This window comes from Pelecanus crispus, chromosome W (genome assembly GCF_030463565.1).
Source record: "Pelecanus crispus isolate bPelCri1 chromosome W, bPelCri1.pri, whole genome shotgun sequence".
Taxonomy (NCBI): Eukaryota; Metazoa; Chordata; class Aves; order Pelecaniformes; family Pelecanidae; genus Pelecanus; species Pelecanus crispus.
This window is the reverse complement of record NC_134675.1, coordinates 7,340,656-7,356,531: the sequence shown is the minus strand read 5'-3', so window position 1 is coordinate 7,356,531 and position 15,876 is coordinate 7,340,656. Positions and strand designations below refer to the sequence as shown.

Here is a 15,876-nt window from a genome sequence, read left to right as displayed (position 1 = left end):
AAACCTCAAAGCTTTAAGGAAAGCATTGAAAAACTGGGCTTGTTTAGAGAACAAAAGTTGGTAGGTAAGAGGTAGATGTGATAATAGTTCCTGAATATGTAAAAGGTTTCTGCAAAGAAAAAAAAAAATCTTTTTCATGTTAGTTTGCAGTTTAAACAAGAATTAATGGGCTCAAATTGCAACAAGGCCATTTAAATTAGATACTAGAAAAACTTTCTAATGTAGATAGTGGAATAGGTTACTCAGGAGGTCGTAGAATCTCGTTTTTTGAAGGTGTCTGAGAACAATCATCTGTCAAGAATGGTTTTCATAACTAAGGCCAGTGGAGTACCCTCAGTGGTCTGGCATCCTTTCAGCCATATTGTCTATGACTACACATAGGCTCTTACCTCCAAGGCTGCAGCACTTCAAGAATATGAAACTTTACAGAGTTAATCTTGAGAGCCCATGGAAATTATTTTTTTTATTGCAGTAGTATAGAAGTCCAGTTGCAGCCCATGACTCTACTATATAAACCTTGAGGAAAATACAAAATTTTGTGTGCCCTCAAAGAAGTCAGTTTCATTAGATGGTAAAAACACTACAGTTTTAAGCTTCATGCTGTATGTCTCAATTTCTTTTTCTTATACATTCCTAATGAATTTAATAATGACTCAAGAATAATCAAATACATATTTTCACCCTTACATCAAAGCAATTTGATTTAAATCCAGTCTATTTCAAAGTTCTGTAAAGTTCTTATGACTTCTGCTTGTCAGATGAGTTGGTGCTCTCATGCTGACCTCTGAAATTTGTGTCTACATCACTGACACCTATGAAAAGATTCCTATCAAACTCATGAGAGAATCTCATCCTAAGAAAAATCTGTAAATAATGCTGAATAATTTGAAGTCTAGACAAAAGCTAGTTCTGTGCTTGTAACTAGCATGTAACTCCAGTGAAGTCTCTGGGGTGTACAGATAGTAGCAGGGTAGATAACTACCAAATTAGATCCCTGTTATCCAAAGAGTAATAGATCAAGGATATTATATTTATCTGAAAGAAAAACAGCTATTAAAATTCTCCCTTCACCCCCCAAAATACTGCAGAGGTTAGAATATGCAAAATTATCACTGAAAATTATATAACATTTTTCAACTTCCAAATGCACAAAACACACTCAGTGAGAATAAATCCAGGATCATTGGTGATCAAACTGATAATAGTTCCAAAGAATTCAGCTACATTTGGCTCCAGTTAAATAGCATAACTAGGTATAATCTAGCTAGTTACTGTGTTATATATAATGAAAATGTACTAACATTTCTCCTCATGACCTCCTTTCAAGCTGCCCCATTGGGGATATAATGGAGTGTGAGACTGTGACCAAACTTTATCAGAAAAAATTACTATATTTTCATGAATTATTTGAATACTTCTGTCCTGGGAATACTTCGGCTGGGATAGAGTTAATTTTCTTCCTAGCAGCAGGCATAGTGCTGTGTTTTGGATTTAGTAGGAGAAGAATGTTGATAACATGCTGATGTTTTTAGTTGTTGCTGAGTACTGCTTATGCCAGTCAAGGACTTTTTCAGCTTCCCATGCTCTGCCAGGCGCACAAGAAACTGGGAGGGGGCACAGCCAGAATAGTTGATCCAAACTGACCAAAGGGCTATTCCATACCATATGACGTCATGCTCAGTATATAAACTGGGGGGGGTTGGCCGGGGAGCAGGGACCGCTGCTCGGGAACTGTCTGGGTATCGGTCGTCGGGTGGTGAGCAATTACATTGTGCATCACTTGCTTTGTACATTATTATTACTATTATTATTATATTGTTATTATTATTATTTTACTTTATTTTATTTCAATTATTAAACTGTTCTTATCTCAACCCAGGAGTGTTTCTCACTCTTACTCCTCCGATTCTCTCCCCCATCCCATCAGGGTAGGGGGAGTGAGCGAGCGGCTGCGTGGTACTGAGTTGCTGGCTGGGACTAAACCACGACAGTCCTTTTTTGGCGCCCAACGTGGGGCACGAAGGGTTTGAGATAAGAACAGATTAACTAGAGTGTATTAAGGAATCTCTTAACAGTTGCCGGTCATGATATTAGTTCATCTGATCTGTACCATGTTCTTTTCTTGGCTGTGCATGTTAAAGCTTGGTGTTGGTCTGTGCATTGCGCTATGCTCTGTAGTGATTAAGGATGTTTTGATTGGGAGATTCCTTATCAAAATCCTGACCTTGAGCATGGTTTTGTATCTGGGTTTTATACACAAGTCATTACTGTACTTTGGGTACCATCTCATGGAGAGAGTTAGCAATTATACCTTTCCCTCGGAGACGTTTGTTGTGGAGGAACTACAGAATGGCACCTTTGCTACCTTCTTCTATAATGCTTCCTCCCTCATTACAGAAACTTTTCAGTATCTTGAACACCCCTGGCCAGTTAAGATACTTCTATTGATACTTCTTGGGAATATTGTTTTGGTTTTGACAAAGGTTAGTAAGCAATTTAAGAATATCATCCAGAGATCTGCCCCAAGGCTGGAGAGTTATGAGTGGCAGGGTGTGTGGGATAGTATGCGCAAGTACCTAGGGCAGTGGGGACCTCCAGTGTTTTGGAACTTCACCCCTGAACAAGTGCAGAATCCTGAAGAACTAGTAAAGTATTTGGAAGAAGTATGTTCTCACCCTGGCAACTCCAAAGAGACACAACTCATTGCAACATGCTGGGGACTGGCCCATGCTTATAGAGCCCTGTTCAACACTATCCAGTACCCTCAAGGGAAAGAGAGGGTCTCTGGATCTGATGACAAAACAACAGGCACTGTGGCTACTCCAACCACAGCCATGAGCACTGTGGCTACTCCAACCACAGCCACAAGCACTGCGGCTACTCCAACACCCACCACAGGTACTGCAGCCACTCCAACCCCAGTGGCAGGCACTGCGGCTAAACCAGAGAACCAACCTGCGCTGGTATCAGTTGCCCCTATACAGAAGAAAAAATACACGAGGAAATCAGTTCGTTTAGTAAGGGATGAAGATGAACCAGGGCCATCACGAGACCCAGAGGAGGAAGAACCCATAAATGAGATGGTGACCACCCGATCCCTATCCCTGAGTGAGCTGCGAGATATGCAAAAAGATTTCGGTCGTCATCCAGGCGAGCACATCATCACCTGGCTGCTCCGATGCTGGGATAACGGGGCAAAACCGCTCAGCCTCTGGAGGCGACTTCTGTCAAGCGTGAAGGAAAGGTATCCCTTCAAGGAGGATGTTTTATACCGCCCAAGCAAATGGACCACCATGGAGAGAGTTATCCAGTACCTGAGGGAATTAGGCGTGCTGGAGGTGATTTACAGTGACCTGAATGATGAACAGTTAACCAAAGACCCAGATGAAGTCAGGTGCACATGACCCATGTGGCGGAAGGTGGTACGGAGCGCACCAGCATCGTATTCCAACTCGTTGGCAATACTAGCCTGGAAAGACGACGAGGCACCAACGGTGGATGAAGTGGCTAGACAACTCCGGGACTACGAAGAAAAGCTCTCTTCCTCCCTACGGGCCTGTGTCTCGGCTGTGGAAAAACTGTCTGAAAAAATATGCCAAGAGTTCCAACAACTCAGAGAGGATCTGTCCTACTCCCCACCTGCACGGACCAGTATCTCAGCCATTAGGAGTCAACGTCCCTATGCTCAAGAGAGAGGATATAGAGGATACACGCCACGGGGCACCCTGTGGTTTTACCTGCGTGATTATGGAGAGGACATGAGAAAGTGGGATGGAAAACCCACCTCAACCTTAGAGGCACGGGTGCGTGAGTTGCAAGGAAAAACTATTAGAAAAGGCGGTTCTCCCAGGAAAATTGCAGCTCCAGTTTCCAGTGAGCAGTTCCCCAGACAGAGTAAGAGGGCTAATTTTACTTCCGACCTTGATCAGGGGACTTTTGATTCACATTTACAGGAAGTGAACAGCGAATACTGTGACCAGTGTTAGAGGGGCCCTGCCTCCAGCCAGGTGGAGGAAAGGGACAACCGGGTTTACTGGACTGTGTGGATTCGATGGCCTGGAACGTCAGACCCACAGGAGTATAAGGCTCTAGGGGACACTGGTGCACAGTGCACGCTAATGCCATCAAACTATAGAGGGGCAGAACCCATTTGTATTTCTGGAGTGACAGGGGGATCCCAACAGCTAACTGTACTGGAAGCTGAAGTGAGCCTAACTGGGAATGAGTGGCAAAAGCACCCCATTGTGACTGGCCCAGACGCTCCGTGCATCCTTGGCATAGACTACCTCAGGAGAGGGTATTTCAAGGACCCAAGAGGGTACCGGTGGGCTTTTGGTATAGCTGCTTTGGAGATGGAGGAAATTAAACAGTTGTCCACCTTGCCCGGTCTCTCACAGGACCCTTCGATTGTAGGGTTGCTGAAGGTTGAGGAACAACAGGTGCCGATTGCTACCACAACTGTGCACAGGCAGCAATATCACAGCAACCGAGACTCCCTGATTCCCATCCATAACCTGATTCGTTGACTGGAGAGCCAAGGAGTGATCAGCAAGACTCGCTCACCCTTTAACAGTCCCATATGGCCAGTGCGAAAGTCTAATGGGGAGTGGAGACTAACAGCGGACTATTGTGGCCTGAACGAAGCTACACCGCCACTGAGTGCTGCTGTGCCAGACATGCTAGAACTTCCATACGAACTGGAGTCAAAGGCAGCCAAGTGGTGTGCCACAATTGATATTGCTAATGCATTTTTCTCCATCCCTTTGGCAGCAGAGTGCAGGCCCCAGTTTGCTTTTACCTGGAGGGGTGTTCAGTACACCTGGAACCGACTGTCCCAGGGGTGGAAGCACAGCCCCACCATTTGCCATGGACTGATCCAGACGGCACTGGAACAGGGTGAAGCTCCAGAACATCTGCAGTACATTGATGACATCATTGTGTGGGGCAACACAGCAGAAGAAGTTTTTGAGAAGGGAAAGAAAATAGTCCAAATCCTTCTGAAGGCTGGTTTTGCCATAAAACAGAGTAAGGTCAAGGGGCCTGCACAGGAGATCCAGTTTTTAGGAATAAAATGGCAAGATGGACGTCGTCAGATCCCAATGGATGTGATCAACAAAATAACAGCTATGTCCCCACCAACTAGCAAAAAGGCAACACAAGCTTTCTTAGGCGCTGTGGGTTTTTGGAGAATGCATATTCCAAATTACAGCCAGATCGTAAGCCCTCTCTATCAAGTGACCCGGAAGAAGAACGAATTCAAATGGGGCCCTGAGCAACAACAAGCCTTTGAACAAATTAAACGTGGGATAGTTCATGCAGTAGCCCTTGGGCCAGTCCGGGCAGGGCAGGATATTAAAAATGTGCTCTACACTGCAGCCGGGGAGAATGGCCCTACCTGGAGCCTCTGGCAGAAAGCACCAGGGGAGACTCGAGGTCGACCCCTAGGGTTTTGGAGTCGGGGATACAGAGGATCCGAAGCCCGCTCTACTCCAACTGAGAAAGAGATGTTGGCAGCATATGAAGGGGTTCGAGTTGCTTCAGAAGTAGTTGGTACTGAAGCACGGCTCCTGCTGGCACCCCGACTGCCGGTGTTGGGCTGGATGTTCAAAGGGAGGGTCCCCTCTACACATCATGCAACTGATGCTACATGGAGTAAGTGGGTTGCATTGATCACACAACGGGCTCGAATAGGAAACCCCAGTCGCCCAGGAATCTTGGAAGTGATCATGGACTGGCCAGAAGGAAAAAACCTTAGAATATCACCAGAGGAGGAGGTGACACGTGCTGAGGAGGCCCCACTGTATAATAAATTGCCAGAAAATGAGAAGCAATATGCCCTGTTCACTGATGGGTCCTGTCGTCTTGTGGGAAAGCATCGGAGGTGGAAAGCTGCTGTATGGAGTCCTATACGACAAGTGGCAGAAACTGCTGAAGGAGAAGGGGAGTTGAGTCAGTTTGCAGAGGTGAAAGCCATCCAGCTGGCTTTAGATATTGCTGAAAGAGAAAAGTGGCCAGTCCTTTATCTCTATACTGACTCATGGATGGTGGCAAATGCCCTGTGGGGGTGGCTGCAGCAATGGAAGCAGAGCAACTGGCAGCGCAGAGGCAAACCAATCTGGGCTGCCGCATTGTGGCAAGATATTGCTGCCCGGGTAGAGAACCTGGTTGTAAAAGTTCGTCATGTAGATGCTCATGTACCTAAGAGTCGGGCCACTGAAGAACATCAAAACAACCAGCAAGTAGATCAGGCTGCTAAGATTGAAGTGGCTCAGGTGGATTTGGACTGGCAACATAAGGGTGAATTATTTATAGCTCGGTGGGCCCATAACGCCTCAGGCCATCAAGGAAGGGATGCAACATATAGATGGGCTCGTGATCGAGGGGTGGACTTAACTATGGACAGTATTGCACAGGTTATTCATGAGTGTGAAACATGCGCTGCAATCAAGCAAGCCAAGCAGTTCAAGCCCCTTGGGTATAGTGAACGATGGCTGAAATATAAATATGGGGAGGCCTGGCAGATTGATTACATCACGCTCCCACAAACCCGCCAAGGCAAGCACTATGTGCTCACCATGGTGGAAGCAACCACCGGATGGTTGGAAACATATCCCATGCCCCATGCCACCGCCCGGAACACCATCCTGGGCCTTGAAAAGCAAGTCCTGTGGCGACATGGCACCCCAGAAAGAATTGAGTCAGACAACGGGACTCATTTCCGAAACAACCTCATAGACACCTGGGCCAAAGAGCACGGCATTGAGTGGGTATATCACATCCCTTACCATGCACCAGCCTCCGGGAAAATTGAGTGATACAATGGATTGTTAAAGACTACCCTGAGAGCAATGGGTGGTGGGACGTTTAAACATTGGGATACGCATTTAGCAAAAGCCACCTGGTTAGTCAACACCAGGGGATCTGCCAATCGAGCTGGCCCTGCCCAATCAAAACTTCTACGTACTGTAGAAGGAGATAAAGTTCCTGTAGTGCACATGAAAAATATGCTGGGGAAGACAGTCTGGGTTACTTCCCCCTCTGGCAAAGGCAAACCCATTCGTGGGATTGCTTTTGCTCAAGGACCTGGGTGCACTTGGTGGGTGATGCGAAAGGATGGGGAAGCCCAATGTGTACCTCAAGGGAATTTGATTTTGGGTGAAAATAGCCAATGAACTGAATTGTATGATATTAATTGCTTTATAATACTGTATGTTATCTCTTAACTGTATGTTATCTCTTAACTGCATGTTAATATAATAATATAGTAGGTTAATATTAAGTATATAATACTATATATTATGATTGCTATATGCCACATCAATGGTATTGCAGTAAGAATTGCCCAGCTTAATGAAAATGAACTTTGATGAAACCATGTTGGAATGAGAACTGACTTCAGCATGCAACAGTCCAACACTGCACACCACCTCTCCTGCTCTGAAAGACTGTGATGACAGATGGAACCCAAAGTCATGGGCTAAATGAACTCAATGGACATTTTAGAGGGATGGGCCATAGATGAAGGGAATGATATCTGTGTGTATATCAAGATAGGGAAAGCGGTGGTGATTAATTAGAACACATTGGAAAGGGGAGGGCCTGTGCATGATGTAGATGGTATAGAATAAGGGGTGGATACTGTCCTGGTTTCGGCTGGGATAGAGTTAATTTTCTTCCTAGCAGCAGGCATAGTGCTGTGTTTTGGATTTAGTAGGAGAAGAATGTTGATAACATGCTGATGTTTTTAGTTGTTGCTGAGTACTGCTTATGCCAGTCAAGGACTTTTTCAGCTTCCCATGCTCTGCCAGGCGCACAAGAAACTGGGAGGGGGCACAGCCAGAATAGTTGATCCAAACTGACCAAAGGGCTATTCCATACCATATGACGTCATGCTCAGTATATAAACTGGGGGGGGTTGGCCGGGGAGCAGGGACCGCTGCTCGGGAACTGTCTGGGTATCGGTCGGCGGGTGGTGAGCAATTGCATTGTGCATCACTTGCTTTGTACATTATTATTACTATTATTATTATATTGTTATTATTATTATTTTACTTTATTTTATTTCAATTATTAAACTGTTCTTATCTCAACCCAGGAGTGTTTCTCACTCTTACTCCTCTAATTCTCTCCCCCATCCCATCAGGGTAGGGGGAGTGAGCGAGCGGCTGCGTGGTACTGAGTTGCTGGCTGGGACTAAACCACGACAACTTCTCTTGCTTTAACTTGGGTATTGTACTGAAGAGCAGTGTATCTATCTCCATAATTCAAGTGCAAAACAGTTAAAATGGGTTAATTCAGTACAAGTTTCTTATTTAAGCACTGTTCTTCAGCTGCTCTCAAAAATTTCACAAATGTAATAGTCAATTGAAATGGTCTAATATGGTGTTATTGTTACAAGGATAATATGACAAAATATAACTCAGTTTAATCCATTTCAACATAAAAAAAAATTAATAATGGCACAAGTTATGCCAGTATCTTTTTGTTGTTGTTGTTGTTGGGTTTTTTTTTTTGTTACTGCTGTTAGAAATGGACCCAGCCTAGTTTTACTGGTTTCACAGTTTGGTTACAGCAATTGATTTCTGTAGAAAGAATTAACAAAGTTCTTCTCATCACTTTTTGGCATGAAAAATACCAAAAAAAAACAGGTCACTCGTAAAAAGAAGTGGGCATTGCAGCAGTGTTCACACCACATTCTTACCCTCTAATAGCTTGTCATCCATATAACAAGGCACTCAACTGTGTGTGATTTTGAGCACAAATACTTTAGGGGATGACCCATGGGAGAGATATATTAAAGACCACTGCTCTATATCAATGCTCTTGCAGAAAATCAAGAAAGCAACTTCGGCTTTTCTTTGCTGTGAAAACGAGCAACATTTTAAGAGTAATACAAACATAATAGGTCTTGGCTAGTATGGACTCACTGATCTGCTTGTATTAATGGCATGACACTGGTATATATGAGCTATCAAGACCTAATTAAGGAGCCCTCACAACTTTTCCTGAAATTAGAGAGTATAATTCTCTTCATCTTACATATGGAAAATTATATACGCTCCTTTGCAACAACAGACAAGTTAGCCTTAAAAGTAGGTTGTAGGTCTTAACTGACTGTTCCCTCATGTTTTCTGGGTCTTCCTAGATTACAGAGTTCCCCCAAGCTATAGCTTATTTCCACCTAAGCACCTTGTGCTAATTCTCAAGCTAACATTACATATAAGTAACTAATGGAAGTTATGTTTAGAGTTTTTATTTATCTAACTGGCCATATCTTTTTCTGCTTGGCAGTAGTTAGGCAGCTCCAGATATCAGAGGGGCCTTTGCTGCTACTGAGTTGGATACCAGTGATGATGGAGTGAGCTGATTTTGAGAACTGTTGTTCCGACCCCCTCACATGTAGCAGACTTGCAGTGTCATATGTAACGTGTCTTCACTCTGTTCAGGTCCATTGGGTTTCAAGCCTGAGTGATGATTAGTGCAGAATTGTTCTCACACAGCTGTAAGAAACGCAGTGGATATTCAGATCTGTCACAGCACGTGAAGCTGTTTTAGTTTATATGTGCAACTCCATCCTTAGCAATGATGATTTTTCATGCTGCAATTAAGAATCTTACCATAAAAACCTTACAGTAGAAGGCTTTATAATTGTTTTTTTAATAATACATGATCATTTGTGCCTATCAACATTTATATTTACATTTTGATATCAATATTTGTGTTGTGAGGCACTCACAAAGAAATTAAAACAAAATAATCCTCCTCTTTCAGCTCTTTATAGGTTTGGACAAGAAACAACATCATTATTATTATTATTATTATTATTATTATTATTATTATTATTATTATTATTATTTCTGGTTTAATATGGCCCATTTTCTGAAGGGCTTTACTAGATCCTAGACCTATTGTTTATCTTGCAGTTCTCACTGAAGTCTTTCTCATATGCAAAGACTCTAGACCTTGTAGCTGTGGCCAACCTAATGCTTCTTGCTAAGTAAATACAAAGCGTCTGGTAACTGCACTAGAATTTATATATCTTCATATCAAAATGTATGTAATTTATATATAAAAATATATATATTTATATATTAAAAAATGCATCCAGGAAAGGCCACCTCTCCTTTCTTGACAATAAAAGCAGGTCTTTCATGTTAAATTGCTTAGTTTGATGTTCTTTCTTTTTCATGTGCATAAACTATGTCATCAGTTTGCTTTCCAATAAAAATCAACTATTACTTTGTCATGCTTGATTCACAGCCACTGCCCAGCTACCATCAAAGCCTCTACTTCTAATCACAGAATAAATAACACCCTCAATTCCTCTGTTAATCCTGAGTTGCATAGACCAGTACAATGGCCATACAGAATGGCTTTTGCATCATATATAAAACAGTAATTTTCAAAAACATTTTCTGTGAAAAAACTTCCTCCTCACCTCACTGAATACTAAAGTCCACATGGTTCCACAGTCTGAACAGACTGCATTCAGTTTTCAGGGACAGAAAATCAGCATTTCCAGAAAAAGCACTGAATACCAAGTTACACTGTTGGCTTCAGTTGGTGTGTGGTTACCATAAGGAATTTTTAAGTAAATGAAAAAACATATGGATTTTCCAGTACTTCTCTGCTCAGACAAAAAGCATAGAACATATTTAGGAGGAAATTATTGCAGATTCCTTTTTTTTTTAAGCAGTTGGCAACTCAATGTTTTTCCAGTTGATCTATTCATCACATTATTTGTTGGCTTGGTCTAGGATGTTTTTCTCTAAAATTTCTCAACGCTTTTACCCCTCCTATAATTTCCCTAGTGGTAGACCTGTCATGACCACTGAGTTAGATGGACTATTGTTCTGACTACTACTACTTTAAAAATCAGAAGAAAGGTTGGAGCCAGGCATACTACCTGGATAAACCATTTAGAAGATATTTGGTTGGAGCTATATTTCTCTTATATTAAGACATGATGCCCAAACAACATAGCCATCCAGTTATTCTAGTAATAGCTGAAAAGGGATCTCTAGAGTTACTATGTAAGTTGTAGTAACTTCTACTACTCCCAAATTGGTATGCACTTGGGCAGAAAACATAGAGATGAAAAGCTCTGTCTCCCATTACTGGCCCCTTGAGCCATCCAATATCCCAGAAAGAATTTGTTTTAAAGAAAAACAAACACAATCATATTTATTACAAACACAGCAAAATGTTTCCAATATCTGAAAGAAAAAGATAATGTGGCTGTTAGGATTAGTCTTACTATATCCCAAAATGTCAACACACTTGCCAAAAATGAATTTTATCAGCTCAGTGCAACCAAGGGATTTAGTTTATTTAACTGTCCTACAAGGAATAAATAGTTTACCACTGTTTTTGAAGATTGGGGTAAATCTAACATTCTATTGACATATGCTATAGATTTAATTTAATGCTGTAGTTCAGATGTCTCTTCTGATAAATTTTAGTAAAATCTATGCTAAGAAGAATGGAGCTGTTTCAGTATTTATGGGGTTTAAAATGCAGGGTTAGAAAAGGAAACATATTAATTGAAACAATGTTTGTATATATTCTTGCAATGATTTGGAGAACGTTGCTGAAGTTTGTTGATCAGTTCGTTCTGAATATTAGAAGTTTAGTATTTTTCAGGTTTATTGGTCTTTTCTATAGTGAGAAAATCCTCTAATGAAGTGATTAAATAGCTCAATTTTTATTTTTTAGGCATATTGGAGATAACATCTGTAGAAATCGGAGTTGTGGCAGTTAAGTCCATTAAAAGCAACTATTATTTAGCCATGAACAAGAAAGGAAAAGTCTACGGCTCTGTAAGTATTTTTTTATCTTCCAAATGTATTGCAGTAGTCAGCATAGTTCCCTCTCTTACCTACAGAAAACACCACTTGACTGTGTATTGCTACTAGTTCGAGCTGAAATGAGCTGTTCATCAAAATTTCATCCTGTGGTAAACCAGCAGCCCCCCTCTCCACAAGCTCTTTGGTGTTTGTTAGGCTCATATCATACCAAAACAGCTGCTGGGGGATTTATCATGCTTACCGCTTCAGTCAGGTTTCTTATTAAGTAGTGGCCAATGGAGAGGGTCCTACAAAATGTAATCTTTAAGGCTGCTTTTCCCTGTTTTTTCTGCAGTACAGCCACATTTATCAGTAATTCCAGGAGGATAAAGTGTACCTAAAATCTTGTAAAATTCAGCTGATGGAGGAGACACACCAAATTATCAAACTAAAACTGCCAAGAAGATTTCTAGAGTAGCCAGCTTTAAATTGACTGTATTAATTAATACACAAGATTATGGGCAGTACAGAGAGACAGAGACTTATATATCAGCAGACAGATAAGCTTTGATTGAGCAGAATTTGGATATCATTTGAAAATTGTCCATATATACTCTTTGTATTTGTGTAAGTTTGGGGTTACTGATACTTTCAGTTAAACAAAAAAAAAACCCAAACAAAACCCAGTAAATATCCAAATATTGTTATGGTATTACATCTGGTTTTGTTTGTAATTTTGCAGCTTTTTTCCAGTTCCAGTGAGTTTGAGCCCACATAAATGTAAACTTATCCAAGTTATCTGCAAAGGTTATGAGCCAATCTTCAGATTGCTCAGTGTTCAGAACATCCATAGGCCTTAAAGAGAGCACTTCACAGATAGGTACTGGGGCTGGGTTTATCCTCTGGCAATGTAGCTAAGCCTACCTCTACTGAAAATGATGAAGTAATGCCAGTCTGAGGCTACCAGCAGAATCAACTGAGACTCGAGGGGGTTGAAGTCATTTGGCCCTCTTTTTTTTTTTTTTAAGGAAGCATTTCTACAGGGTGGGTTTAGTTCATACAAACTATATAAACTGTCTTCCCTCATCTGCACTGTGGCTAGTCACTCTTGGTTCATAAGGTTACTTCTGACCTTCTAAACTCCTGGGCACTGTCAAAGAAACACATTAAGGACAGATGAGAAGAGAGAAATGTTTCTTAAGCTCCCGTAAATGTGAATTTTAATTTCTAAAATTACACTGGTCAGAAATACAGGATGATCAGTGCTCAGTCCTGCACCATTGAGAGGTATAAGGGTATACTGAGCTGCTGACAAAGTTAAGCTCCATTCATTGATCACGGGTGTGCTTCTGGACATATGTGAAGGTGTTAGTATAAATCACCATAGTCAATTCACATGTCTCAGTGAACAGTGTTTAACTTAGTTGTTTGTGATGATCTATCCCAAAGCCTGAGATAAGTTTTCCTACCCAAGTTGTTAGCCACGGCTGGCATGGTGAGAGTTCATTCCAACCCTATACACACACAAAAGAAGGCAAAGCAGCTTTCATGTACCATAAGTGGAAACTGCTGCCATAAGATTCAGTAATTCACAATGGATTAGAAATAGTGTTGACAGGAGGATATGAATATGGAAAGACTTTTTTTTTTTTAATTCCAGCTGAGATAATTTTTCAATATTCACATCATAAAATCACAACATAATTACTTATCAAAACCTATTCCATAATACTTCAGAGATTTCAAGAATGCTTCTGTTGTTATTTTTCCCATCCTCCCAAGATTTGCAGTTAGATTCATATTACTACAGTGTGGCAGCTTGCAGATGGATATGAAAAACAGAACCTATAAAAATTGTAAAAACACTCTTAAGCACGTGCACAATAGACACTGGTGCAGGGTTATACTGAAATTTGTTTGAAATGAGCAAAGCGGTCCTGGGCTAACACTCAGACCCCTGCCAATAAGACTTCTTAACCACATCACATCATCTGTTCTCTGTATTATCTATGAATAGAGATAAAAGTTTGTATTTGAGTACAATTCTGCATTTGGGAAAACAAGTCAAATAAGACTGTTTCTATGTTTATGAAATAGGTTGCCATTTGACTGACTATGGTTAGAATGAGAGAGTAAAGGAAGACTCACTATTTGGTTACTTTAACAAAATAAGGTGCTGGCAGATAGGAGAAATTACTGCAATTTAGAACTGTGATTGATGGTCACCTGCCTTCTTAATACCTTGAAGCAGGAGGTGGCATATTACAGCAAGTTAAATGATCTATATGTAGCTCTGTGAATACAGGCAGTATCAAGGGTCATTTTGCAGAGAGTCTTTGCTTAATAGTGTCTTCCCCAACAGTCATTGTTCAACTAACTACTAATCCCAAAATTGAAGTGCATTTTGGGAGCCAAAGTGAGTTTGAATATGTGCAATACTGTTAGGAAAACATAAGCACGTGTTCTGTAGTCTTAGCAACAACTAAGTAAAACATTAATTATAGACCTGAAAATTCATACTGTATCAAAGTACTGAACATTAACTAGTTTAAAAATTCTAATTCAAATTAATAGGATTGGAAAACATATTTTTTTAAAATATTCTTATGTCCATTTTATTAATGTGGGTACTTTATATCTTTATTAGCAGAATATCTAAGGATTTTTATCATAATAAAAGATAAAACATCCCTGAAATTCTTATCTGTACCATGAAAATTGTTTTATTATTCAGACATATTTCTCATCTTGTTCGTAGACACATTAAAAATACCACATGTAATTAGTATATCATACTCATATTCTGACATGCTTCTGCCTGAGCTGCGAAATAACATCTTGTTTTCTGAAATGTAGAAACAAAAAAAATGATAATTTTTGGCTGTTATTTAAGTACATTGTAAATGTCCTACTTTCAAAAGCTTTCTAAATGGAATATAAGTAACTTGATCAAACTGGGTTTTTTATATGTAGGAATTACTTGTTTGTGAAAACAAAGCATTCTTGGCTTCATTATAGAGAAGAAGATCTGCATAAAAGTGCATTTAACATTATAGAAAAAAATAGTCTTCCCCTACATGCTTCCACATGCTTGTATTTTTTATCCTTTCTAACAAACTGACAACAGTTTCTCCTTTTAAAATAGAAAACCTTCATCCCTGGTACCCTACACAAAATTGCTTTCAAGTTTACTTAGTCAATAAGATACAGGATCATATATGATTCTTTTTTAGGCTAAGCCCCTCTCTTCAGGTCAGCAAACAGGCCTCACATCCATTGTAACAGCAGCATAACAGTGATTTGCACCCATCCAAAAAAAAGCCATTTTTCATGGCCAGTGTGGCGTAAAGGATCTTGCTTTAAATAAGAAGTAGGCCTATGCCATGCGTATTTGTTTAACATATGGTATCAATAATCTGGTTCATGATATTTAAGGGTTATATTTGTTAGAACTGAAATACGAACACTCAAATCTTCCAAAACATTTTTAGAAATTATTTACCTTCAGTATGCTGCAACTCTGAAAGATTATGTTTATTCTGAATTTGTGCATTTATTTTCTTCTTTTAACAGAAGGAGTTTAACAGTGATTGCAAATTGAAGGAAAGAATAGAAGAAAATGGATATAACACATATGCATCCTTAAATTGGAAGCACAATGGAAGGCAAATGTTCGTGGCCCTGAATGGAAGGGGAGCCACAAAGAGAGGACAGAAAACAAGAAGGAAAAACACTTCAGCTCATTTTCTTCCAATGGTAGTAATGCCATAGATGAAGAACTATTTTATCAATGCAGTTGATCCAAAGGCTCTTATGTCAGGAATATTTGGTAAACCTCTTGAAGAGTAAATGCAAGGAAATAGTGCAGACATCTGCTTGTTTGAAAAGAGAGCAGGGGAAGCCTTTGAAGGTTTTGTACTCATTGCTGGCACATGAAATACTTTTATTTAGTTCAGTATGATATCTTATAATCAAGATACAAGCTGGATCAAATGGGACGGAAGTTATTGCCAGTATGAACAATTTTTTTTAATCTCTGTGACAGAAATGAAGGTACTTGAGACAATCTGTTGAATGAACCTTCATGGGG

At 40.5% G+C, this 15,876-nt stretch overlaps 1 protein-coding gene across 1 annotated transcript in view; it reads left to right on the top strand.

The window, feature by feature from the left end:
- The window catches only part of LOC104027603 (fibroblast growth factor 10-like), a 124,331-nt gene extending 108,774 nt beyond the window's left edge, over window positions 1-15,557 (top strand). The window contains exons 2-3 of the mRNA XM_075725763.1: window positions 11,716-11,819; window positions 15,360-15,557. Of these exons, the coding sequence (XP_075581878.1) occupies window positions 11,716-11,819; window positions 15,360-15,557 (302 nt within the window). The remainder of the gene's footprint in view (window positions 1-11,715; window positions 11,820-15,359) is intronic.
- Window positions 15,558-15,876: the final 319 nt, after the last annotated feature.